Genomic DNA, 27,500 nt, shown 5'->3' with positions numbered 1-27,500 from the left:
CGCGGCCGTGCCCCCCTACTGCAGAGGAGGAGGAGGAGGAGGGGGCGGAGCCTCCAAACCCGCCGACTACGCCAACCGCCCCCCCCCCGCGGCGGAGCACATCTACGACGAGCCGGAGGGCCGCGCGGTGCCCGTTGCCACGGTAACGCCCCCCCCCTCCTCCTCCTCCTCCTCCTCCTCCTCCGCCCCCCCCTCCTCCTTCTACGACGACCCGGAGGAGGTCAGGGGTCACGCCTGGAGGATCATGGGAAGCGCGGCGGACCCCGACGGCCACGAGTACCCCTACGACCCCGGGGAGGAGGAATACGCCGTGCCCAAGCCCCCCCGGAGGGCCTATCCCCCCCCCCCACAGCAGCGGGGGCGGGAGGAGGGGGAGGAGGGGGAGGGAGGGGAGGAGGGGGAGGACTGCAGCTCGCCGTACGACAACGTGATGGTGAGGAAGGCAGACAGGGAGAACAGATGAGGACTCACTGGACACACACAGAAACGTGCATACACACACACACTCTCACACACACACACACACACACACTCTCACACACACTCACACACACTCACAGAAATGTGCATACACACTCACTCACACACACACACACAGAAACGTGCATACACACTCACTCACACACACACACACACAGAAACGTGCATACACACACACACACTCTCACACACACACAGAAACGTGCATACACACACACACACACAGACCGAGATCTGGCATTCTCTCTGGCGTACAACCAATCCCCTTAGAACTCTGCAGGTATTTTATTGTTCATAATGTTCATAATGTTCATAATGTTCATGTTCATAATGTTCATCATGTTCATAATGTTCCTACCCCATGCTGCTGTTTGTGAAGGTGATATTACAGTGTTACTTTCCAGTAGGGAGGCTAGTGGAGGTAGAAATCAGAGACCGGCCTCCGATTTCAACCACGTGTGTGTGTGTGCGTGTATGTGTGTGTGCATTTCCCTGTGTGCGTTTTTGCCTGTGCGTGCGCATTCGTGTTCCTCAGTGAGAGTGTGTGTGTGTATTACTGAGTGTTTGTTTGTTTGTATGTGTGTGTATGTGTGTATGTGTGTGTGTGTGTATGTGTGTGTGTGTGTGTGTGTGTGTGGTGTGTGTGTGTGTGTGTGTGTGTATGTGTATGTGTCTGTGTGTGTGTGTGTGTGTGTGTGTGTGTTTTATGATACGGCCTCCCTCCGATTTCTACCAGATGTTTTAAACTGTAATGCAGCAGTCTGTCCAGCAGGGGGTGCTAGCTAGCCAGCTAGCATGCTAACCCTCGCGTCTTCCACATCTGGGCTGCCTCAAAGGTCTCTTTGTGGACATATTTCATAATCTCTCTTTGTTTCAGAAAGGATGTTTATTCTCTTGCTGTCTTTTTGTATATTTCTAGAACTCTTTAATCTCTAAATAAACATGTATAAACCGTGTGGCTGTGTGGTGTCATGGGGCGGGGGCGGAAAGGTCTGGAACCTATTTCCATTATTTAGATCTGTTGAAGGTGGTTATGGAGGGGAGGGATGTGCCGATGGTTCCCAGGTGCCACTATGGGGTCTACATGCTCTCATTATCTCCCACTGCAAACATGAGGGTGTTGTTGTAACTCCTCCCTCCCTCCCTCCCTCCCCCCTCCCTCCCCCCCTCCCTCCCTCCCTCCTCTCCCTCCCCCCCTCTCTCCCTCCCTCCCTCCCTCCCTCCCTCCCTCCCTCCCCCCCTCCCTCCCTCCCTCCCTCCCTCCCTCCCCCCTCCCTCCCTCCCTCCCCCCCTCCCCCCCCCCCCTCCCTCCCTCCCTCCCTCCCTCCCTCCCTCCCTCCCTCCCCCCCTCCCTCCCTCCCTCCCTCCCTCCCCCCCTCCCTCCCTCCCCCTCTCCCTCCCTCCCTCCCTCCCCCTCCCCTCCCTCCCTCCCTCCCTCCCTCCCTCCCTCCCTCCCCCCCTCCCTCCCCCCTCCCTCCCTCCCCCCCTCCCTCCCTCCCTCCCTCCCTCCCTCCCCCCTCCCTCCCTCCCTCCCCCCCTCCCCCCCTCCCTCCCTCCCTCCCTCCCTCCCTCCCTCCCTCCCTCCCTCCCTCCCTCCCTCCCTCCCTCCCTCCCTCCCTCCCTCCCTCCCTCCCTCCCTCCCTCCCCCCCTCCCTCCCTCCCTCCCTCCCTCCCTCCCCCCTCCCTCCCTCCCTCCCTCCCCCCTCCCTCCCTCCCTCCCTCCCCCCCTCCCTCCCTCCCCCCCTCCCTCCCTCCCTCCCTCCCTCCCCCCTCCCTCCCTCCCTCCCTCCCTCCCTCCCTCCCTCCCCCTCCCTCCCTCCCTCCCCCCCTCCCTCCCTCCCTCCCCCCCTCCCTCCCTCCCTCCCCCCCTCCCTCCCTCCCTCCCTCCCCCCCTCCCTCCCTCCCTCCCTCCCTCCCTCCCTCCCTCCCCCTCCCTCCCTCCCTCCCCCCTCCCTCCCTCCTCCCTCCTCCCTCCCCCCTCCCTCCCTCCCTCCCTCCCCCCTCCCTCCCTCCCTCCCTCCCTCCCTCCCTCCGTCTGACCTCTAACCTTTGACCTGTGTGTCTAGTCTAACCTCTAACCTTTGACCTGTGTGTCTAGTCTGACCTCTAACCTTTGACCTGTGTGTCTAGTCTGACCTCTAACCTTTGACCCGTGTGTCTAGTCTGACCTCTAACCTTTGACCTGTGTGTCTAGTCTGACCTCTAACCTTTGACCTGTGTGTCTAGTCTGACCTCTAACCTTTGACCTATAACCTGTGTGTCTAGTTTGACCTCTGACCTGGGACCTGTGTGAGACTCGCTGAGCAGAAACATTGCAGCAGTTCTTTTATGTTGTTGTTCTTAACTGTGTGTGTAGCTTGGAACGTAGCTGAGGAGGACATGAGATATGTCTACTTCTTCTAAATGTTGATGTTGTAGTTCTGCTGCAATGCCGATGGCAGGAATGCTGCTCCTGGTCTCCGTACGCCCTCTGATGCTGCTGCTGCTACAGCACTGGTGCCAGTAATGTGTTCCCAGTGTGGAGGCAGGATATTAGCTGGGCTGGGGGGGGGGGGGGGGGGGGCTCAGGGGTGCCCATCAGAACCTCTCTCTCCTGACACCCCCCCCACCTCGGCTGCTGGTTTTTCCAGAGATGGGAAAACCATCTGATCCAGACAGAGGGAGGGAGGCAGAGAGGGAGGGAGGGAGGGAGGGAGGGAGGGGGGGAGGGAGAGAGGGAGGGAGGGAGCGGGGGGAGGGAGGCAGGGAGGGAGGCAGGGAGGGACGGAGGGAGGCAGAGTTACTGTACTACTGGAATATGTTCCTCAAATTAAGGGGCCCTTGGCTGCTCTGAATAACATAGAGGACAGAGACAGACAGACAGACAGACAGACAGACAGACAGACAGACAGACAGACAGACAGACAGACAGACACACAGGCAGGCAGACAGACAGACAGGCAGGCAGACAGACAGACAGACAGACAGGCAGACAGGCAGGCAGACAGGCAGACAGGCAGGCAGGCAGACAGGCAGACAGACAGACAGGCAGACAGACAGGCAGACAGACAGGCAGGCAGACAACAGACAGACAGACAGACAGAGCAGGCAGACAGGCAGACAGACAGACAGACAGGCAGGCAGACAGGCAGACAGACAGGCAGACAGACAGACAGACAGACAGGCAGACAGGGTAGAGTTGTGCGTGTTGTGGACGAGGCTCTCAGGCAGACAGACAGACAGACAGGCAGACAGACAGACAGGCAGGCAGACAGGCAGACAGACAGACAGGCAGACAGACAGGCAGACAGACAGACAGGCAGACAGACAGGCAGACAGGGTAGAGTTGTGCGTGTTGTGGACGAGGCTCTCAGGCAGGCAGCTCACTCAGAGACATGTTTGTGATTACTCTGCGTTTATTGGCATATTTTCCCTCAGTTTCTTTCATTTCTCCAACATGTTGGAGCGCCTGACCCAGTTCAGCGCAGAGGACACGTCCAGAACACATCCATCACTGTTTCATAACGGCTCCGCTCGCCATCTGGCTGCCTATGGAGGTAATAAATCTATATCTGGGGGGGAAAGAAAGACCTTGATAATCTCCTTCTTGATATGGTTAGATAGATAGGCTTATATCGTAACGATAATATTGCTGGTGGCCTCTATAGTCTAGGCAGTATTCTCATAGTTGCGTAACACAACGACTTTTTTTCCGTCTTGTTTAATAAAAAATCCGATTCATATTTCTCCTCAGCCAGAGACAGGGGCTCTTCCTCTGAGGAGACATGGGGACAGACAGACAGACTAGGCAGACAGACAGACAGGGGAGCAGGAGGAGGGTTGTTGTTGGGCTGGTGATCCGTCAGGAGAGGAAGTGGAGTGGAGGAGGTCTGTGTTGACATTAGAACACAGAGGAGAAGGAGATTCTGCTCATGTCCTGTCCCAGCTGAGCTCCCTGTGACATTAAAAACAGCTGTGGACGTCTCTGCTTCTCTGGTTCCTCTTTCTTCTTCCAGAGCTGGCCTCTCTTTCTTTCTCTCTCTCTCTCTCGCTCCTGTCTCTCTCTCTGTCTCTCTCTCTCTCCCTCTCTCTCTCTCCTCATCCTCTCTCTCTCTCTCTCTCCCTCTCTCTCCTTCTCTAGGGACGGCCTCTCTCTCTCTCCCCTCTCTCCTCTTTCTCTTTCATCTCTCTCCTCTCTCTCTTTCATCTCTCTCTCTCTCCCCTCTCTCCTCTTTCTCTTTCATCTCTCTCCTCTCTCTCTCTCTCTTTCATCTCTCCTCTCTCTCTCCCCTTTCTCTTCTCTCTCTTTCATCTCTCTCTCTCTCTGTCTCTCTCTCTATCAGAGATCTGGACTGGCAGACACCCATCTGTCCCAGCGCTACACAGAGACAGATGATGAACCACAGATCTCCTGGTCTCAGATCAGTACAGTTGGCGCTTCGGCCAACTCATCATCACGCCTTACGCGGTCAGACGTGGCACACCGTCCACCACCGAGGGCCCCCACCCCCCCACCGAGCCCCCCCACCCCCCCAACGTGCCCACCCACCCCGCCATTGTACCCCTCCACCACCCCCCCACTGTACCCCCCCACTGTGCCCCCCCCCCCCACTGAGCAGGCAGGGGACAGGGCTGACCCCCCCTCCTGTGGTTTGGAATGTGGCCCAGAGTCAGGGGGGACAGAGGCTGCAGAACAGCGTCTGTCTGGACAAAGAGACATTCATCCCTCTGTCAGCCCTCCTCAGGGGGGGTTTGGGCTGGTGGGGGGGGGGGGGCAGTGGGGGGGGGGGGGGCGGGCGAGTCAATAAACAACCGCCCGGCGTGGTCGTCCTCTCCGGTGATCAGCAGGGTCCTGGTCGCTGGACGACTCATTAACACAACTTCAACACTTCTCCCATTTTCTCCCTCCACCCCTCTCTCCCTCCCTCCCTCCCTCCCTCCACCCCTCTCTCCCTCCCTCCACCCCTCCCTCCCTCCCTCCACCCCTCCCTCCCTCCACCCCTCCCTCTCTCCCTCCCTCTCCCTCCACCCCTCCCTCCCTCCACCCCTCTCTCCCTCCCTCCACCCCTCCCTCCTCTTCCACCCCTCCCTCCCTCCCTCCACCCCTCCCTCTCCCTCCACCCCTCTCTCCCTCCCTCCACCTCTCCCTCCACCCCTCCCTCCACCCCTCCCTCTCCCTACACCCCTCTCTCCCTCCCTCCACCTCTCCCTCCACCCCTCCCTCCTCTTCCACCTCCACCCCTACCTCCATAATCGTAACACACTCGAGAATGACGTTTTTAGTGCCGAGAGAGAGAGAGAGAGATAATAAAGTCGTCTCGAAAACCGTCAACATTCTCCAGAGCCGAGGCTGGCTACGTACAGCGCCAAGGCAACACGTTGTGTTCACCACAACCACAATACCATAAATCACCACAATCAGCTTCATGTTTCTGTATCTGCCAATCAAAGTGTTGTTGCTAGGTAAATGTCACATAATAAAACAACTCCTACTCGGAGCTCCTAGGGTGGGAGTGTTCCGGGGGAGTGTTCCGGAACCATTTGGCAGTTGGTGGCAGTTGAAGGAGGAGGCGTCCGGGAGAGTCAGAGTCTGAGAGGAAAAAGTCGACAGTTGGACAACGTCGAGGACGTCCGCGTTGAGTCGGCGCTGTGCGTGTTGGCGTCCTCAGCGAAGGTCCGTCCGTCCGGCTGCTAGTAGTAATCCTCCTCGTAGTCTCTGGAGTGGTTGTAGTCCAGCATGTCGGCCATGTTCTCAGCCAGGTACGCCTCCATCTCCTCTGAGAGGAACAACCGCGGGGGAGAGGAAGGAGGTTAGTGGGGCGGCTGTGTCTCAGGAGGTAGAGCCGGCGTCTAATGATCGCAAGGTCGGCAGATCGGCGGTTCGAGCCCCAGCTGGCCACATGTAAAAGTGTCCTTGGGCAAGACACTGAACCCCAAATTGCTCCCAATGAGCGGGCCGGCGCCTTGCATGGTAGCTTGTCGCCATTGGTGTGTGAATGTGTGTGTGAATGGGTGTACGAGAGGCCGTTGTAAAGCGCTTTGGAATAAGGCGCTATGTAAGTCAGTCTGTTTACCATTTACCAAGTTACCAACCGAGCAACGGGTTCACAGAGACAGAATGTAAATGGTAAACGGACTGACTTATATATTACTTATTCCAAAGCTCTTTCCAACGGCCTCTCATTCACCCATTCACACACACATTCACACACCAATGGCGGCCAAGCTACCATGCAAGGCGCCGGCCCCGCTCGTTGGGAGCAATTTTGGGGTTCAGCGTCTTGCCCAAGGACACCTCGACATGTGACCAGCCGGGGGTTCGAACCGCTGACCCGCCGACCTTGCGATCGTTAGACACCGGCCTCTACCTCCTGCGCCACAGCCCCCCGAGAATGCTCTCTGTGAGGCTCTCTGAGACCTACTAACATTGACCCCTGACCTCTAGCTCTCTGTGTGACAGCTGAGAACGATTTACCTACGGCCCTGGTAACTGTTTATGGACAGAGAGCCCCCTAACAAAATGGAGTTATAGATGTTTTCACCAACGGTGATCGACCGCTAAGCCTTTAACCCTCTCCTCCCCAAGCCCTGACCCAGCAGCGGCACATCTCTTCATATCAGTTAACAGCCTGAAGGTGAGGGGATACAAGTGCTAAAACTATCATAAAAGTATTGCTGCGTCTCATTCCTGCACCCTTTCCCTGAAATATGTGACACGTTCTAATGCTTTGGTCCTCATGTCGGCAACCAAACAAAATGTTCAGACTTTTCACAGAACACAGAACTACGTTTCAACTACGTGATTTAGAATCACAACACAAACTCGCTAGTCGAGCCAAAATACTGCAACAACGCAGTGGATTGGGTGAGTAATCCCCACTGCTACCTAGTTAACTAGAACACTACTTTACATTGTTACCTAGTTAACTAGAACACTACTTTACATTGTTACATAGTTAACTAGAACACTACTTTACATTGTTACCTAGTTAACTAGAACACTACTTTACATTGTTACCTAGTTAACTAGAACACTACTTTACATTGTTACCTAGTTAACTACAACACTACTTTACATTGTTACCTAGTTAACTAGAACACTACTTTACCTTGTTACCTAGTTAACTAGAACACTACTTTACATTGTTACCTAGTTAACTACAACACTACTTTACATTGTTACCTAGTTAACTACAACACTACTTTACATTGTTACCTAGTTAACTACAACACTACTTTACATTGTTACCTAGTTAACTAGAACACTACTTTACATTGTTACCTAGTTAACTAGAACACTACTTTACATTGTTACCTAGTTAACTACTAGAACACTACTTTACATTGTTACCTAGTTAACTAGAACACTACTTTACATTGTTACCTAGTTAACTACAACACTACTTTACATTGTTACCTAGTTAACTACAACACTACTTTACATTGTTAGCAGGCTCACAAAACAAGCTGTGTTAGTTGACGAGAGATGTGTCGTTGATTTCTAACAACGCAGAAATGTATTCCCGTTTTTCAAAAGAAAAGTGTTCTGTGTTCTCCCAAAGTAATGCAGGTATGTGTGGATAGGTAAGAGTCTTGCTTAGACCTATCCTGTGCTTTTTAATCCATGTGGGGAAGTACACAAGTGCTTCAAACGCTTCTGGGGATGCTGGGGGAGGTAGAAACCGGAGGACGGGGGCTCATTGGAACGCATTGTTGCATATTCTTTGACGTATCTATCTTTCCTGTTATTCAAACTATGTCTACAAATACTATGTCTAAAACTATTTCCAAACGATATATGATATATCAATGAAAAGACCAGTGCACTGTTCACACAGGCCTTTTCCCTAGCCCCCCCCCCAAACTTCTATTCCAACCTCAGTAAATGACCTTCTACACGATTTCAACTTAAAAATCACAAAAACCATTGATGATATTGCACCCATTAGATCCAAATGCATCTCTGGTAAGCAAAAAGCTCCCTGGAGAACTGCCCCATCCGTAAAGACCCAAAAAAGAGAATGTCGTAAAGCAGAGCGCAGATGGAGAAAAACAAACCTTCAAAAAAAAAGATAAATAGACTACAAATGGTTCAAAATGCTGCTGCTCGTGTCCTTACTAGGACCAAACGGAGAGCGCACATCACACCTGTCTTGAGATCACTACACTGGCTCCCTGTCAGTCATAGAATAGACTTTAAGATCCTTTTACTAGTTTATAAATCACTTCACTGTGATGCACCCAATTACATGGTGGACATGCTCATAAGATACACACCAGCTAGACCCCTACGGTCTAGTGGCACGGAACTTTTAATAGTGCCAGAGGCTAGGACAAAGAGATTTGGAGGATCAGCTTTTAGCATAATTTTTCCTGGCTACATAGTATACAGGTTTTTTACTTTTGCCTGCTCGCGGCTCTGTCAGTATTGATTGATTGATTGACTGATTGACTGAACATTTTCATTGTGTGAAGCGCATTGAGTTGCATCTTGTAAAGAAATGCGCTATACAAATAAAATGTGATTTGATTTGATTTGATTCAAGTCCACTATGATATCTATAAAGAAAATCTTCAAAACTATAACTTAGAAATAAGAAGCGCCAGACAATCGTTCTTCTCTAAGATCATAAACAATAACATCAATAATGCCCGCATCCTTTTCAGAACTGTTGACAGACTAACAAATCCCCCAACACCCATTGCTCAGGATGTAAATGCAATGAGACTAGTAAATGCAATGAGCTTACATCCTTTTTTAACAATAAAATAGAAACCATTAGACAAGGCATTAGGTCTTCTGTGTCAGGCATGAAAAACATGTCTGCATTAACACCTCCAAATAGGGCGGACATAACAACCATGCCACAATTTAACACCATCGATTACAAGACCCTAGATAAAATCATGTCACGTCTTAAACCATCCACCTGTGCCCTTGATTTCCTGCCAACAAGCTTTTTAAAAAACATATTTAGCTGCATGGCAGGCGAACTAATACAAATAATTAACACACCCTTTCATCAGGAATCTTCCCTGAAGCCCTGAAAACTGCAGTTATTAAGCCTCTACTAAAAAAGAACGGCCTAGACCCATTTGTACTAAACAACTACAGACCCATATCAAACCTTCCCTGTACAGGAACAATTATTGAAATGGTTGCCCACGAACAACTTAGCAATTATTTGACCCTAAATTATCTCTTTGATGACTTTAAATCAGGCTACATAGCACTGAAACGGCCCTTATTAAGGTCCTTAATGACATTTGCGTAAACACGGACTCCGGAAAAATCTCAGTTTTGGTACTACTAGATCTTAGCGCTGCCTTTGACACTGTAGACCATGACATTCTAATAGATAGACTAAAAACCTGGGTAGGACTTTCGGGCACTGTCCTAAACTGGTTTAGATCCTACCTACAGGACAGAAGCTACTGTGTCTCCATGGGCAACTTTGAGATCATTGTATTCGGTGCACCTGACAAAAGATCGAAAGGCAGTGCAAAACTTGATTCTCTCTCTCTTCAAACTAAAAGCCCTTAAAAATAAACTTTACATATTTAAATCTAAGCTAAAAACCTTCATGTTTTGCACCAGTTATGATTAAACACAAACACTTCTATCAATGTATTTTTTCCATTAACTATTGTTTTTTAAAATGTTTTATCTATTTACTTATTATATCTGCTTTTATTCATTGTAATTTTTATTTTCTTATGCTCCTCTTTCTGTATTTTTAAATGCTGTATGTAAAGCACGTTGAATTGCCCCTGTTGTATGAAATGTGCTAAACAAATAAACTTGCCTTGCCTTGGAATGGAATGAGGGTTTGGTGAGCCCCCCGCCTCTGATTTCTACCTCCCTCAGCTGACACGCTGCCCAGCCCCCCCCCCCCTCCTCACCTGTCCCCAGCCCCCCCCTCCTCCTCACCTGTCCCCCCCCTCCTCACCTGTCCCCCCCCCTCCTCACCTGTCCCCCCCCCCTCCTCACCTGTCCCCCCCCCCCTCCTCACCTGTCCCCCCCCCCCTCCTCACCTGTCCCCCCCCCCTCCTCACCTGTCCCCCCCCCTCCTCACCTGTCCCCCCCCCCCCCCTCCTCACCTGTCCCCAGCACCCCCACCACGGCGGTGGCAGACACGCTGCCCAGGTGGTTGCGGGCGATGCAGCGGTACGTCCCGGCGTCCACCAGCGCCGCGTCCTCGATCTGCAGCCAGCTGGACAGCTCAAACCTCAGGGGCCCGCCGCGGGACTGGAACCATTAACACAACACACTGTCAGGGGGCTGGACCCAACACACACAACACACTGTCAGGGGGCTGGACCCAACACACACAACACACTGTCAGAACACACACTCAGAACACACACTCAGAACCTCAGGGGACTGGACCACAACACACACAGAACATCCACCAGCCTCACCTGGTGTTCTACCTCCACCAGCCTCACCTGGTGTTCTTCCTCCCCCAGCCTCCCCTGGTGTTCTACCTCCCCCAGCCTCCCCTGGTGTTCTACCTCCCCCAGCCTCCCCTGGTGTTCTACCTCCCCCAGCCTCCCCTGGTGTTCTACCTCCCCCAGCCTCCCCTGGTGTTCTAACTCCCCCAGCCTCCCCTGGTGTTCTACCTCCCCCAGCCTCCCCTGGTGTTCTAACTCCCTCAGCCTCCTCCTGGTGTTCTACCTCCCCCAGCCTCCCCTGGTGTTCTACCTCCACCAGCCTCCTTTGGTGTTCTACCTCCCCCAGCCTCCCCTGGTGTTCTACCTCCCCCAGCCTCCCCTGGTGTTCTAACTCCCTCAGCCTCCCCCTGGTGTTCTACCTCCCCCAGCCTCCCCTGGTGTTCTACCTCCACCAGCCTCCCCTGGTGTTCTACCTCCACCAGCCTCCCCTGGTGTTCTACCTCCCCCAGCCTCCCCTGGTGTTCTACCTCCCCCAGCCTCCCCTGGTGTTCTACCTCCCCCAGCCTCCCCTGGAGTTCTACCTCCACCAGCCTCCCCTGGTGTTCTACCTCCCCCAGCCTCCCCTGGTGTTCTACCTCCCCCAGCCTCCGAACGTTGGCGCTGTCTGGCGAACGAGCCCACGTTCATACCAGTGTATCGTTCGCCAGACAGCACCAACGTTCGGAGGTTTCCGAACGCGAACCGGCGTTCGGAACCGCCGGTGTGAAAGCCCTACCACTGTGGCCGCCCTCTCACTATGTGCTGTGGGCTCATACCATTACTGATTGGTTGCTTCCAGTTCTGCAGGGCCTGGCTGGGCAGAGGCTTGGGGCTGCCTTGATTAGGTGATCTGAGGCACCTGGCGAGTTGCCTACTTGAGTTGGCTGCTCACTCTGAGGCCCTGTCTACACCTATACGTTTTTTTGATAAACGTGGATTTTTATATTCGTTTTGGGTGGTTCGTCCAGACGCAAACAAGTTTTTGCCCCCTGAAAACGAAGATTCTTAAAAACGCCTGCCAGAGTGACGATTTTTAAAAACGCCGTATATTCATAGCTTTCAGTCACGTGGTTTCTTCCCTAGCAACCACCAACCTGACGGGCAAAAAGTATCATAGCAACATCGCTCAACATGGCTGCCTACTATTTAGACCACCTCACTCATGAAGAACTATCAAGATACACGACGGTGATAGGAGTGGAGGATTGACACCATTCAAATCGTGTTGGATTCCCTGTCTTCTACTCTATCCGGACACGTTGGAATTATTTTCCTAACCCCCGGAGAATCAAAGTTATTGACCTGCAAAGGGTGCCTCCTTGACCGGCTTTTCCCGTGAATAACACCGGTTATGGAGGTGGTACAAACATAAGACTATTATTGCTAAATTCACCATCAGTATACGGTCATTTTGAGCCCTTAACCACCGCGCCGACACCCCGAGAAGATATACTTTTAATATGAAACTCGATCAACCGGGCGTTCACCGGCTGCTGGACGAAACTCCCAACTCCCGCTGTCAGCGAGGCGAGGGAATATTTATATCCGGGAATTCGCTCCTTGCTGTGTCCACGGTGATAGGAGTGGAGGATCGACTCCATTCAAATAGTGTTGGATTCCCTGTCTTCTACTCTATCCGGACACGTTGGAATTATTTTCCTAACCCCCGGAGAATCAAAGTTATTGACCTGCAACGGGTGCCTCCTTGACCGGCTTTTCCCGTGAATAACACCGGTTATGGAGGTGGTACAAACATAAGACTATTATTGCTAAATTCACCATCAGTATACGGTCATTTTGAGCCCTTAACCACCGCGCTGACACCCCGAGAAGATATACTTTTAATATGAAACTCGATCAACCGGGCGTTCACCGGCTGCTGGACGAAACTCCCAACTCCCGCTGTCAGCGAGGCGAGGGAATATTTATATCCGGGAATTCGCTCCTTGCTGTGTCCACGGTGATAGGAGTGGAGGATCGACTCCATTCAAATAGTGTTGGATTCCCTGTCTTCTACTCTATCCGGACACGTTGGAATTATTTTCCTAACCCACGGGAAATCAAAGTTATTAACCCGCAAAAAGTGGGTTTTGCCTGTGGGTTTTGCCCGCAAAAAGTGCCTTTTGCCCGTCAGGTGGGCGTTTCCACTATGCTGTGACGTCACATGAAAGCTATGAATTCGCTGTATATTTTTGACATGGACGAGATAGTTTTTTTGTATTCGTCACGTCATCATGCGCGTAGATTTCTATGATCATGCGCACTGCAGCTGTTTGCTGTTCCCTCCAACGTCATATCCTGGCACCAGTAACTACTTTGTTTACAACAGGCAACGGTGGTCGAGGCTACACAAGCGAGGAAAATGGATGTGTACAAAGTGCTTCTAGTTCTTTCACTGTTAACTGGACTTTTAACCTGTTTACAGATAAATGCACAGTTAATGATCGTGTCGTATATTTCTGTAGTATGTATGATCTATGTATGAATATGTAGTATATTTTAAACACACACACATACCAGGGCATGCAAGGACATGAATGATGCCCTCTAACAATGAGGGTTCTATGGCAACCAGATGACCAACTCTGGGGGTTGGGCAAAGACACACATGCACGCTGGCCCCTCCCCTCTGGAGCGGAACGGGGAGAGAGGGAGGGAGAGCGCTCTCTTCCAGCCCAGGGTCCACGGGGAACAGACGTAATGTATAAATCTGCCTGTAACTGATTAAATTGTCTTAAACTCGATATCTGTTCTTTGATTCATGATCAATAGAAAAGAAGCAACACATGGCGAGCCTAGCACGGAGTCCAAAAAAGGAAATCTACGTTTGAAAACTTAAGCTGAAGCCACAGCTCTAAAGACGGTAAGAATTAAAATAGCGCTATTTTCTGTTTAAACCGCTAGGGGCGCGTGTGCAACAGCTGGGTTTTCAAACATTTTCTTTGAGACTAAAACAACCTTCAACTTTAAGGTTTAAAGTAAAGTAACTTGAAACACATCTTTCATAGTCTTTAAACTGGGGGTGAGAGCCGGGTTAAGAAGCCCGTATTTGAAAATATACGATTTAATTTGTAAGGTATTTGTAAATGAGTCATTTGATTTGCATGGTGTTATGGAATATCGTGTATGTGTGTAAAATTTGGTATTAGAGGAAGACGTACTCTAATAGTGTCTATTTGATAGAGTGTAACTGGATTATGGAGTCTGTTTTGTAAATAAGAGCATTATTTGAAGTAGATTAAGAAATCAATTCTTCAGAACTGTGTCATAGAATCCATTCATAGACGCCATTGCCCTTTGTCCGGAGAAAAGACACGCACAGAGGGCGCGGTTTTCCCCAGAGGTTAGACAAAGGGTTGTTAAATTGACCCCCCTGCTTTCTGCCCTCTGGCCTTTTCACACATCAGGCTACAAACACGCGGTGATTTTTCAAGGAAAACGGGTTGTAAAGCCCCCCTCTTCTTGCCTCTGCAAACAAACACTCCTTTAGAAAGCATTCCTTTAGAAAGGAACCTGACTGATTAATTACATTCCTTATTTCTTACAGATAAAGTTAAATTCATTTCACATAGGGTGTGTAGTAATTTAGAGATAGAAAGATAGTGAATTGATCAGCGGGGTATTTTTTAATAGTTTAGAGTTACGGTTGGAACATTCATAGACGCCATTTTACATGGAAGAGTTGGCGCATGCGCAATCGATGCGCGTTAGCCGGAGCACAGCTCCCTCTACTGGCCAGGACACGATAAGACATTTTTAATTATTTACTGCCATCTAGTGGACGAAACACGATAAGACATTTTTTAATTATTTACTGCCATCTAGTGGACGAAATACGACAAGACATTTTAAAACACTAAATCCTCAGGGAGATACAGCTGAGGTCGATGAAACAGTCCGATACATTAATAAATAGATGGTTATAAATGATTGTAATGTATTACATTACTTTAATTAATTTAATTAATTACAAATTGATTGAATTAATTATTCAGATCATTTTATTTCTCTGTTTTCACAAAACTTTGATCAATTGTTTTGTGACAATCTAATGATATGTTGATAATAGCTCATTGACTTCACAGGTTTACATCAATGAAGTGTCAATGAATAATTCTAACTAATCATTCATTCCTTTCACTTAACAAGTCGATTTCTTTACAGATTGTAATTAATAATTAATCATTCATTCTTTTCCAAATAACAAGTCGATTTCTTTACAGGTTATAATTAATATTTGTAATTTACATATTTTATATTAGTTAGGTCATTTCCACAGTGTTTGATTAAGGAATAGCAGAATAGTACATATTTGATAGTTGAGCAGTAAAAGGGTTTTTGTGGATCAGTGAATACTTAGGTGTGACCAGCCTTTGTGATTTAATAATTGTGTTGACCAGAACTGTAATTAGTATTGAATGAGTAATCAAGTGACACATATTCATAAACAATTAGGAAACACATTTAAGTATAAAGTACTTACAAAGTGATTAGATTTAAGTTAATACTGCACTGACATACACAAGAGGCAAATCTGTTGTTCTGGGTTGTAGTGGTTTTGTGTGGACGGTTAATACAGTTATATTGGACTAGCATTTGTTTAGCAAACAAGACAATAGGAAGGTGGGTTGTAAGAAGCGTACACCTTATCTAATATAGAATATTGTCAGCATATTGAGCAAGTAGAATGGGGTCGAATTCCACGAAGCTGTTAAAAGATATTAGTGAACATCGTGGAATGTTGGCTACGTTATCCCCTATGGCTATAGTGGAAAAAATGAATCCTCTTGTTAGGGAAATTAGCAAAATGTCAACGAAATGGAATAGCCGTTGGGCATACATTGAAAAGCCGTGGCCGAAAGAGGGCAGCATTAATTTACAATTAATTGCAACATTGGAGATACTTATCAATGGGCACAAAGCACATCAAAGAGGAAAGATTAGATCAGAGAAACGCAAGTTAGAGTTAGCTATTTTAGATCTATTTAAGGTAGAGGGACAGAAAATAGCTCAGATGGAACCGGAAAAGAAAAAAGAATTGGCCAGAACACTGGAACAGAAATTGAACATTTCATCCCCAGACCTGTGTCCTGCCTCCAGTCCCCCTCCATATGCTAAGGCACTGGAGGATCATTCCCAGAAGAAGAAGAAGGAGCCAAGGGGAAAAGGGGACGACAGGAGTGACGAGGAAGATGACAGCGAAGATGGCAGTGAAGACTCAAGTGATGACGACAATGCAGATGGAGGCTACAACGCGCAGGTCAGGAAGATGATAGCCACAGCCGAAAGGAAAGGTGGGAGAAGACGCCCGGAGAAAGAGGGAGATTGTCACCGAATGTCATCAAATACATTAAAGAACTGTCCAGTGCTGATTCGGGGTAACAAGATGGAATATCATCCGTGGCATCATACAGATTTGTCTGAAGTGATCGAGAAACTCCCAGTTCTTCAAGAGGGAGGACATTCGTGGACGCGAGAGGTCGACGTGATACTGACAGGAACGCAGGCCGCGATGGGAGACCTGAAAAGACTCTTAGCTTTTATTGCAGGATTGGATACAATGCAGGAAATATTGATGAAGGCAGGACTTCATAGATATATCAATACATCAGTTTATGATCCAGAGCTCTTCGCAGCAAACAGAGGCAGGCTGTGGAAAGCAATCAGAGAGACCTACCCTACTCACATTCACCCAGACAATATCATTGTGAAGCCACTGGGGGGGGATGAGAATCCCAGGGGTTATGTTGCCCGTGTGCACTCTCAATGGAGAAGTGTGACAGGGAAAGACGCTGAAGATAACCCCTTAGAAAAATCCATAATCAGGGAAAAAATACAAGAAGGGCTTCCTACCCCAGTTAAGGATAAGCTAGCAGAAGTGGTGGGGCTACGACACATGAACAAAGCTGTTTATATAGACCACGTAGCTCATCAAGTTGAGTTATATCGAAAGAACATTCAGATACAGAAGGCACGAGACGAAGAATCCCTCAGAATATTGACTCATTTGCAATTGACTGAAAGCGAGAGGAACATAGAGGGAGTGCAGGCTTTAGCCCCACAGCAACAGCCACCTGGAGTGCAGACTGCTACTTACCAGTCCTACTCACAGGGGCCACAAGGGGGGTATCCTGCTACTTACCAGTCCTACCCACAGGGGCCACAAGGGGGGTATCCATACCCACAAGGGCCACCAGGGGTGCAAGCGGTTCCATACCAGATGTACACACAGCCTGGCCAAGGACCACCACCAGGGGGATGGACAGCAGCAGGGAAGGAGATGCTAGAACCATGCCAATGCGACCAGAATGGACATCTAGCCTGTGCCTGCTGCAACAGGCCCCAGGGGGGCGCAGGGGGGAGCCAAGGAGGAGGATATTGGCCCCCTACTACACCTGCTCCAGGAGTGATGAACCCTTACGGAGGCCCAGCAGCTGGCCTATAGGGGTGCCCGGAAGATCCGAGTGGGAGGTGCCAGCTGGTGGTGACAAAGAAGCCTGAAGGCGCCACGCACCTCCCTATGTCTAGAGAATATGTGAAGACAATCGGATTTGAGGGAATTAAACAGCTGATTCCTACAACTGAGCTTGTAGACTTAGAATACAAGGGACAGAGAGCAACTCTGTCAACACTTGTGTCAGAACACACGCCAACAGGGCTGCTAGGGAGAGATGCTCTATGCCAATTGAACTGTACAGTAAAATGCACACCTGACGGCTGTCAGGTGACGATGCCATCCGGTGCTCAGGTTCCATCGACAGCCAGAGTGATTAAGCATAGAACAGACCTACAAGCTTTGCCTTTAAAGGGAGCTGATATAGAATATTGGGTTGATGGGTCTTGTTACGGGGTAGGAGAAACTTTGTGCGCTGGGTATTCCTTAGTTAAAGCACAAAATTCAAAGTTTATTGTAGAACAGGCTGAGGCAGTTCCTCAGCCTTGCTCGGCTCAGTTGGCTGAATTGATTGCCCTCACAGAAGCATGCAACTTGGGAACCGGACGGAGAGTGACAGTGTACACCGACTCTGCCTATGCACATAATGTTTGTCATTTTAATGGAGCTGTATGGAGGGGGCGGGGTTTTAAGAGAACTGATGGTACGCCTATACAGCATCACGCACAGATCATGAAGCTGTTACAAGCCATGATGAAGCCAAAGGAATTAGCCATAGTGAAGTGTGCCACACACAGGTCTGACTCATCACATGTCACACAAGGTAACAGGGCTGCAGAGGATGCAGCCAAAGCCATTACAGGAGCAGACAAGGCAGGTAAAGGTCTTCTGGTCACACATGAAAAGCAATTACAGGGCATGGTCACACTTGAGGATTTATTGATGTTACAGAGTAGAGTAACTACGTTAGACAAGAGCGTTTGGCTAGCAAGGGGGGCAAGTCAGGATGACACAGGTCTATGGAGGAATCATGAGGGGTTGGTTGTAGCACCCTCAGATTTATTAGGCATGTTAATACAGGAAGCTCATGGATTAGCACATGTGGCTAGGGGGGAGGTAAGACGCAAGATTACCAAGAAATATGGGTTTTGGAGTCCATATTTGATGGAACAGATTGACCATGCTTTAGGTCAATGTGGGGTCTGTTGGAGAAACAACATCAGAGTGGGTACACCAGTGGTGTCTGGGCATATCCCTACCCCAATAGGGCCACGGGTGGTGGACAGGGGGGTGGATGTACAGAGTAGGCAGGATGTTGTGCCAACAGGTGCCGAGGTCCCCAGAGAACCTGAGAAGGAGGAGCTACGAGGAGATGCTGTGGTGTTGCCAGAGCCAGTGGCAATGCCAGTGTTACAGCCAGTGACATTACCGGCAGTGCCTGAAACCGAGGGGACAGTGGAAAGCTGTCCAGATGCCAATAAACCAGAAACTAACGAAGCAGAGAGGGTTGACAGTCTGGAGGTCCAGCCTGGGAGTGTCCAAAGCCTGGACACCTGTGCTACTGGGGATGCTGGCGAGTGCCTGCACCATGCTTCAGATGATGCTGAGGGCGACTCCCCAGACCTTGATCAGCGTGGGAGGGGACCAGGCGGCTGCCTGAACCTCAATGACACTGACGGACGACGACCAGTTAGGAAAAGATTAAAGACTATGAATAGGGTAGTGAAGCAGCAGATCAAAGGGAACGACGGGAATGGACAGCAGATGATAGCATGGCTGGAAACGGTCTTAGGGGAATGGGAAACTTATTTTGCTAGGATAGGAGCACCTATTATAGCAGACATGATTTTTGACTTTCTTAGGAGACAGGGCCTCATTGACTGTTTTTGGAAAATCAGTCACTCAGTCCACGTTAATGAACTTTTCAGAAGACTAGTCCTCACCTGAGGTGAAGATCTATGCATTAATGCATTCCCTTTGTCCTATGCTTACTGTTGGAGAATTATGTGTTATGATAACTGAATTTCATTATTTGTGTATTGTTTGTTTATTTCTATATCGTATGTGATTGATGTCAGTTGAGAAGTGATGTGGTGGTTATACAAAGCTAGGAGAGAGGTTCTGTTCCTAGCGCAACGAAAATGGAAAGCTCCTGACTATGAAAGTGTTATCAATCTGAGACAGCGGTAAAGGCTGTTCTCCAACTGGGTACAAGTGCTAGTAACCTCTGACCCTGACGCTTCAAGGACAAAGAAAACATCGGTCGTTGGAAGTTTCTGTATTGATTTGTGCATGATGAACTGTGTTTAGTTTAATTGTGATTGTTATTTTCAAAATTCTTTTTATTATTGGTTGTTTTCTATTTTTTAATTTTTAATTTTATTTGAAAAAAAAAAATTTTTTTTTTTTTTTGGGGGATGTTTTGTGGGGTTTTGTGTTTTTGTTTTTGTTTTATGGTAGTTTAGTTTCGGAACACCCTCTGGGTGGTCCGAGGGGGGATGTGTCGTATATTTCTGTAGTATGTATGATCTATGTATGAATATGTAGTATATTTTAAACACACACACATACCAGGGCATGCAAGGACATGAATGATGCCCTCTAACAATGAGGGTTCTATGGCAACCAGATGACCAACTCTGGGGGTTGGGCAAAGACACACATGCACGCTGGCCCCTCCCCTCTGGAGCGGAACGGGGAGAGAGGGAGGGAGAGCGCTCTCTTCCAGCCCAGGGTCCACGGGGAACAGACGTAATGTATAAATCTGCCTGTAACTGATTAAATTGTCTTAAACTCGATATCTGTTCTTTGATTCATGATCAATAGAAAAGAAGCAACAATCGAGAGAGACAGAGGCGTCTGATTGGCCAGTGGGGCTATGGGGTTAAAATTATATCGCCGACTACTGGTATGGAATGCTCAATTACAGCGTTTATATTGCGTTTAAACATGCTGGTGTGGACGGTAATATTTATATATACGAAAAACGTTTATCAAAAAAACGTATTGGTGTGGACGTAGCCTAATTCTCCCTCTTCTCCTCCTTCCACCGGTTTGGTTTGAGCTTAGGCTCTCCTTATTCTTACTTTGACACAACATTTACACTACACCTTCCACTCATCCATACACTGCATTCACTACTGATGATACTGATTGACATATCTATTGTTATTTTGAATACTTTCATTTACTTTAGTAATAAATACGTTTGTTCATGATTTAAAGCATGTGTGGTCTCCCCTAATTTTGTGTGCAGTCCATTGAGCCTGGGCTGTTACATCCACACACTCAAAACTCAATGTTTCATTGCGCGAGCTTTCGGTCTTTCATGAAGAAGGTGTAGTATGAAAGACCGAATGTTCACAAGAGTCAAATTCTTTGGCTTTGGTTCTTCAACATTGGCATTGCAGTATTCAGATACCAAATCACAATCATAATAAGTCAATAGTAAGTAAATAGGTAAAAGAAGTAACTACAGTAATAAAGTGGTGTGTCTAATGAGATGTGTGTGATGGGACAGTGGAGGAGACAGGAAGACATTTTTACATTTACATTTTTGGCATTTAGCATTTAGCATTTAGCATTTGGCATTTTGACGCCTTTATCCAAAGCGACTTACAACATCCCTTCATCTGTGACAGCAGCTGGTGAAACCGGGAACGAGTCGCCAACCAATAAAAATTATCGGACTTTTATTCTGAACATTTTAAATATACGTTTGATTTTCAAACGTTGTTGAAAATCAATGACACACTCGCTAGTCAAGCCAAAACATTGGAACGCAATGGATTCGGTGAGTAATCCCCACTACTCTACACTAACTAGGTAGTAGGGGGATTACTCACCCAATCCATTGCGTTCCAATGTTTTGGCTCGACTAGCGAGTGTGTCATTGACGTTCAACAACGCTGAAAGTTATTTACATTTTTCTGAATAAAAGTCTGAACGGTCTGTCAGTGTGTGTGTGTGTGTGTGTGTGTGGGTCTGTCAGTGTGTGTGTGTGTGTGTGTGTGTGTGTGTGGGTCTGTCAGTGTGTGTGTGTGTGTGGGTCTGTTAGTGTGTGTGTGTATGGGTCTGTCTGTGTGTGTGTGTGTGTGTGTGTGTGTGTGTGTGGGGGGGGGTCTGTCAGTGTGTGTGTGTGTGTGGGTCTGTCAGTGTGTGTGTGTGTGTGTGTGTGGGTCTGTCAGTGTGTGTGTGTGTGTGTGTGGGTCTGTCAGTGTGTGTGTGTGTGTGTGTCTGTCAGTGTGTGTGTGTGTGTGTGTGTGTGTGTGTGTGTGTGTCTGTCAGGACAAGGAAACGCGCGTCCATACGGATTCAAGCTTCTGAAATATGTCGCCAGAATCCTGAAGAAATTCCCACCCTCTGTCGATTTCCCGGTGGACCTTACACCTGACTCGCTGACAGCTTGGATAGAAACGCAGCTTTGCTTCATCCGTGAGAGAATACAACCAGCGCTGCGGGCCTCCGGGACAGAGACACATCGACAACACACCATGAGGGGTCTGAGAATTGCAATGTCTAAAAGAAAGGCCAAACAGGTTGCCAAATTTTGCTCTGTCTCAGCTATTATTGGCAGCTTGGCCGTGTGGAGAAGGAGGTGTTTTGTGTATGTGTTCAGTGCTGCTTAGCCCCGAAATATTTGATTCCCTGTTTGTATAATATAATTTGTGGAACCAAATAAAGTATTCATGTGTGGGTCTGTGTGTGTGTGTGTGTGTGTGTGTGTGTGGGTCTGTCAGTGTGTGTGTGTGTGTGGGTCTGTCAATATGTGTGTGTGTGGGTCTGTCAGTGTGTGTGTGTGTGTGTGTGTGTGTGTGTGTGTGTGTGTGTGTGTCAGTGGCCGACTGGTTCCCAGTTTCACCAGCTGCTGTCTCACTTCCTCCTCATGATCACCTGCATTCTTATCAGTACACAGCACAGCATAATACAACTGTGTATATCTGGATATTACTCTATTTCTATTCTTTTTATTATCTCTATAATGATACTACTCTATCGCCTCCTGCTCCTTTCTCTGCTGCTGCAATGTGGAGGAACCAAAACCTAAGAATTGGACTCCTTTCCTCAGGGTGTCCGCGGTGTCTTGAAAAGTATTAAACGTTGATAAATCAATTTTGGGAAAATCAAGACTGTTAATAAGTATTAAAAAGTCTTATCACGATTTTATGAGGTCTTGAATTTTGTTGGTATTGTAATTTAATTAAATTTTAATAATTTTGCCATTTAGCAGACGCTTTTATCCAAAGCGACTTACAATTACGAATTACAGGGACATTCCCCCTGGAGTAACTGAGGGCTAAGTGCCTTACTCAAGGGCACACTAGTAGTGGTGTGGCTTCAGGCGGGATTTGAACTCACAACCTTCCGATCACAAGTCCAACTCACTATCCACTAGACCACCACTACCCCACTGTTCTGAATTAGACTCTGTTCAAAGAGGTTGAGTCCTAAAAACTTTGAGTAAAAGTCAGTGAATTTATTAGTTTTATTAAAAAACTAAAGATGAACCGGAAATTCTGTTGTATGACAGTGGTCTAGTCTATTGCAAACTAAAACTGTTAAGTTAAAGGTGTCACTGATGTAAACGGTTACAGCTCCAAAAGTCTTAGAAAGGTATTGAAATTAACCTCAAGATTCCTGTATATACTCTCTTATACTTAGCAATGATCTAGCAATAACCTTGATTCCGGTTCTGATGTATTCATTGTTGTGTCTCTTTTGAGGTTGTGTGTGTGGAGGCGGAGGTGGACATCGGAGGACGGGCTCGCTGTATGGAATGGAACAGAAACAGGAACCGTGTCAAACACACACGTTCTACACCACAGAGCCCTGGCTGTGTGTTTGACACGGTTCCTCAATCCACTCCTCCGTGAGCCTGTCCTCCGATTTCTACCTCTGCCAGCCTCCCCTTGGTAGCTGTCTAACAGCAGTGGTGCGCTGGGTGGGGGTGGGGGGGGATCACCTGTACAGAGATGTGGGGGGGGTCACCTGTACAGAGATGTGGGGGGGGTCACCTGTACAGAGATGTGTGGGGGGGGTCACCTGTACAGAGATGTGTGGGGGGTCACCTGTACAGAGATGTGTGTGTGTGGGGGGGTCACCTGTACAGAGATGTGTGGGGGGTCACCTGTACAGAGATGTGGGGGGGGTCACCTGTACAGAGATGTGGGGGGGGTCACCTGTACAGAGATGTGGGGGGGGTCACCTGTACAGAGATGTGGGGGGGATCACCTGTACAGAGATGTGTGTGGGGGTCACCTGTACAGAGATGTGGGGGGGTCACCTGTACAGAGATGTGTGGGGGGGGTCACCTGTACAGAGATGTGGGGGGGGTCACCTGTACAGAGATGTGGGGGGGGGGGTCACCTGTACAGAGATGTGGGGGGGGTCACCTGTACAGAGATGTGGGGGGGGTCACCTGTACAGAGATGTGGGGGGGGTCACCTGTACAGAGATGTGGGGGGGTCACCTGTACAGAGATGTGGGGGGGGTCACCTGTACAGAGATGTGGGGGGGGTCACCTGTACAGAGATGTGGGGGGGTCACCTGTACAGAGATGTGGGGGGGGTCACCTGTACAGAGATGTGGGGGGGATCACCTGTACAGAGATGTGGGGGGGGTCACCTGTACAGAGATGTGGGGGGGTCACCTGTACAGAGATGTGGGGGGGGTCACCTGTACAGAGATGTGGGGGGGGTCACCTGTACAGAGATGTGTGTGTGTGGGGGGGTCACCTGTACAGAGATGTGGGGGGGGTCACCTGTACAGAGATGTGGGGGGGTCACCTGTACAGAGATGTGGGGGGGGTTACCTGTACAGAGATGTGGGGGGGGTCACCTGTACAGAGATGTGGGGGGGGGGGTCACCTGTACAGAGATGTGGGGGTCGTCCCCAGGCAGGATGACGTCCCGCCCGTCCTTGGTCCATTCCACCAGTGCCATGGGGAAGGCGAACACCTCGCACAGGAACACCATGCTGCTTCCTGTCACGTTCACCACACCCTGGGGGGGCACCTTGATGATGGGCACTGTGGGGGAGGAGTGGGGAGACGGGGGAGAGGGGAGAGGTGAGGCTCTGGAAGGATGGGGGGGGGGGTCCAAACCAGCCCCTAGTCCCTACCTCCCCCAACCTAGGGGAGGGGAGAGAGGTGAGAGCTGAGTTCCAAACCAAACCAAACCCTAATCCTGAGGTAAGGGGGAGGGGCTAGGGGGTAGGGGGTAGGGGGTAGGAGGTAGGGGTTAGAGAGAGGTAGAGAGAGGTAGAGAGAGGTAGAGAGAGAGGTAGAGAGAGTTAGAGAGAGGTAGAGAGAGAGGTAGAGAGAGGTAGAGAGAGGTAGAGAGAGGTAGAGAGAGAGGTAGAGAGAGGTAGAGAGGGGTAGAGAGAGGTAGAGAGAGGTAGAGAGAGGTAGAGAGAGGTAGAGAGGGGTAGAGAGAGGTAGAGAGGGGTAGAGAGAAGGTAGAGAGAGGTAGAGAGAGGTGGAGAGAGAGGGAGAAAGGTAGAGAGAGGTAGAGAGAGGTAGAGAGAGGTAGAGAGAGGTAGAGAGAGGTAGAGAGAGGTAGAGAAAGGTAGAGAGAGGTAGAGAGAGGCAGAGAGAGGTAGAGAGAGGTAGAGAGAGGTAGAGAGAGGTAGAGAGAGAGGTAGAGAGAGGTGGAGAGAGGTAGAGAGAGGTAGAGAGAGGTAGAGAGAGGTGTTTACGAGACGTTTCCTCCCCAGCTCCTGGGAGACAGGCTAGACTCCTGGCTCTGCAGTCATAAATCCTGCTGGAGGTGGTTAAACACTATAAATCCTCCACCCCCCCCTCCCACAGGGTGTGGAAATTATAGCCCAGGCCAACTCTGAGCTGCTGGGATCTGTGGTCTGGGAGCTGAGGGGAGAGGGGGGAGAGAGAGGGGGGGAGGGGTTGCCTGAGGGAGATTCCTCAGAGAGAGAGAGAGAGAGAGAGAGAGAGAGAGGGTGGGAGAGAGGGTGGGAGAGAGAGAGGGTGGGAGAGAGAGAGAGGGGGGGAGAGAGAAAGAGAGAGAGGGGAGAGAGAGAGAGGGGGGGTGGGATAGAGACAGAGAAAGAGAGAGAGATAGAGAGACAGACAGACAGAGAGAGAGAGAGAGGGAGAGACAGACAGACAGAGAGGGAGAGATAGACAGACAGAGACAGAGAGACAGAGAGAGGGGGGAGAGAGAGAGAGGGGGAGAGAGGGAGAGAGAGAGATCGAGAGACAGACAGACAGACAGACAGAGAGAGAGAGAGAGAGGGAGAGACAGAGAGAGAGAGATAGACAGAGAGAGAGAGAGAGACAGAGAGAGACAGAGAGAGAGAGAGACAGAGAGAGAGAGATAGACAGAGAGAGAGACAGAGACAGAGAGAGACAGAGAGAGAGAGAGACAGAGAGAGACAGAGAGAGAGAGACAGAGATAGAGAGTGGCAAAAGAAAACACTGGGTTCACATTCTCCTGGTTGACAGCTGTCATGCATGACTGCTATTCGGTTGTTAAGTCGTGACGTGTTTCCGGGTCCAACGTTGGCTGAGGCGCTCTCTTCGAAATGCCTCAATAATAATAATAATTCATTATATTTGTATAGCGCTTTTTCCGAGGCTCAAAGACGCTGACAAATATGGAAAAACTGGAAAGTGCTGCGTCCCTTGTTGTATGAATAGATGCCAGTCTAAAAAACGATTGAACTGTCATTCTACCGCTGTAGTACACTGGTACTCTGGTGCTTTAGTACACTGGTACTCTGGTGCTTTAGTACACTGGTACTCTGGTGCTTTAGTACACTGGTACTCTGGTGCTTTAGTACACTGGTACTCTGGTGCTTTAGTACACTGGTACTCTGGTGCTTAAGTACACTGGTATTCTGGTGCAGGGAATTTCTGGTTTGGACGCGGAAATTGCAAAACGTCACGTCTGACGTCAGACTTAACAACCCAATGCCTGCTGCCTGCACCTGTGGCTAACATGCTAACATGCTAGCATGCTAACATGTCCCCATGGGTGTAACACCAAAACACACGTGTGTGTGTGTGTGTGTGTGTGTGTGTGTCACCTGTCAGCGTCACAGCCATGTTCAGAAACAGATTCGTTATCACACCGTACACAAACATAGCCTACATATCTTTCATACAGTTTGTATATTTGGTGTTCAGTTGTTCAGTGTTTACGTGACAGGTTGATTTGGGTTTTTGGGTTGTGGTGCTGGGCGGGATGTTAGCCCCCCCCCCCCCCCCCCCGGCGCCTTGGGTCAGCGGCTCTGCTGCTGTAATCATCATGTCTGGGTCTGAAGACGGAGCAGCAATTAGCCACGTTTATGATCCTACACAGACCGCGGTAGGAAGCTAGAACATCCACACTGCTTTATAGAACCTGTGACAATTGGTTGCAAAGAAACAGATGAGACTCTCCCTCCCATCCCCTACTCTCTCCCCCACCTCCTCTCTCCCCCACCTCCTCTCTCCCCCCCCTCCTCTCTCTCCCCCCCTCCTCTCTCCCTCCCCTCCTCTCTCTCTCCCCCTCCTCTCTCCCTCCCCTCCTCTCTCCCTCCCCTCCTCTCTCCCTCCCCTCCTCTCTCTCTCCCCTCCTCTCTCCCCCCCCTCCTCTCTCTCCCCCCCCCCTCTCTCCCTCCCCTCCTCTCTCTCTCCCCTCCTCTCTCTCTCCCCTCCTCTCTCCCTCCCCTCCTCTCTCCCTCCCCTCCTCTCTCTCTCCCCCCCTCCTCTCTCCCCCCTCCTCTCTCCCCTCCTCTCTCTCCCCCCCCCTCTCTCCCTCCCCTCCTCTCTCCCCCCCCTCCTCTCTCTCTCTTATCATTTATAATAATCATCAGTGTTAGGGGTTGTGGGGATCAGCAGTCAGTTGAGCAGCATGTAACGCGAGCCTGGTGGTGGTTCAGCTAGCGTCACGTCCTAGAACTGTTTCCTGGAGTTAAATACTTTGCCAGGCGGTGGTGTTGGGGGAACAGGCTACTGTTGCTACTAATGTTACTACTCTCTACATTTTTCCAAAAGGAAACTTTTCTCTCACAGCGATTTTCTGTCACACTGACAGACTGATCTATCTTTACATTTTACATTTTTGGCATTTAATTGGTAACATCGTTAAACAGAAAGCTGATAATAAAATAATAATAAATAACAATCATAATAATAATAATAAGCATAATAATAAGCATAATAATAATAATAAGCATAATAATAATAACATTTATTTATAGAGCACTTTTCCTG

General features: G+C 49.3%; 2 protein-coding genes across 2 annotated transcripts in view; one reads left to right on the top strand and one right to left on the bottom strand.

The window, feature by feature from the left end:
- dok2 (docking protein 2) overlaps positions 1-463 on the top strand; it is a gene marked incomplete at both ends in the record, with an annotated part of 17,357 nt that extends 16,894 nt beyond the window's left edge. The window contains 2 exons of the mRNA XM_080532899.1: positions 1-142; positions 191-463. The exon at positions 1-142 is cut by the window's left edge and continues 410 nt beyond it. Of these exons, the coding sequence (XP_080389025.1) occupies positions 1-142; positions 191-463 (415 nt within the window). The remainder of the gene's footprint in view (positions 143-190) is intronic.
- A 5,687-nt stretch (positions 464-6,150) lies between these two features.
- LOC308159146 (kazal-type serine protease inhibitor domain-containing protein 1-like) lies at positions 6,151-26,348 on the bottom strand (the record flags this gene model as incomplete). Its single annotated transcript, XM_080532898.1, has 4 exons — positions 6,151-6,236; positions 10,561-10,708; positions 24,154-24,314; positions 26,330-26,348. 4 exons carry the CDS (start codon positions 26,346-26,348, stop codon positions 6,151-6,153), a joined length of 414 nt encoding a protein of 137 aa, XP_080389024.1.
- Positions 26,349-27,500: the final 1,152 nt, after the last annotated feature.

Source organism: Nansenia antarctica (genome assembly GCF_963989245.1).
Source record: "Nansenia antarctica genome assembly, chromosome: 5".
Classification (NCBI taxonomy): Eukaryota; Metazoa; Chordata; class Actinopteri; order Argentiniformes; family Microstomatidae; genus Nansenia; species Nansenia antarctica.
This window is presented reverse-complemented; position numbering and strand designations above follow the sequence as displayed.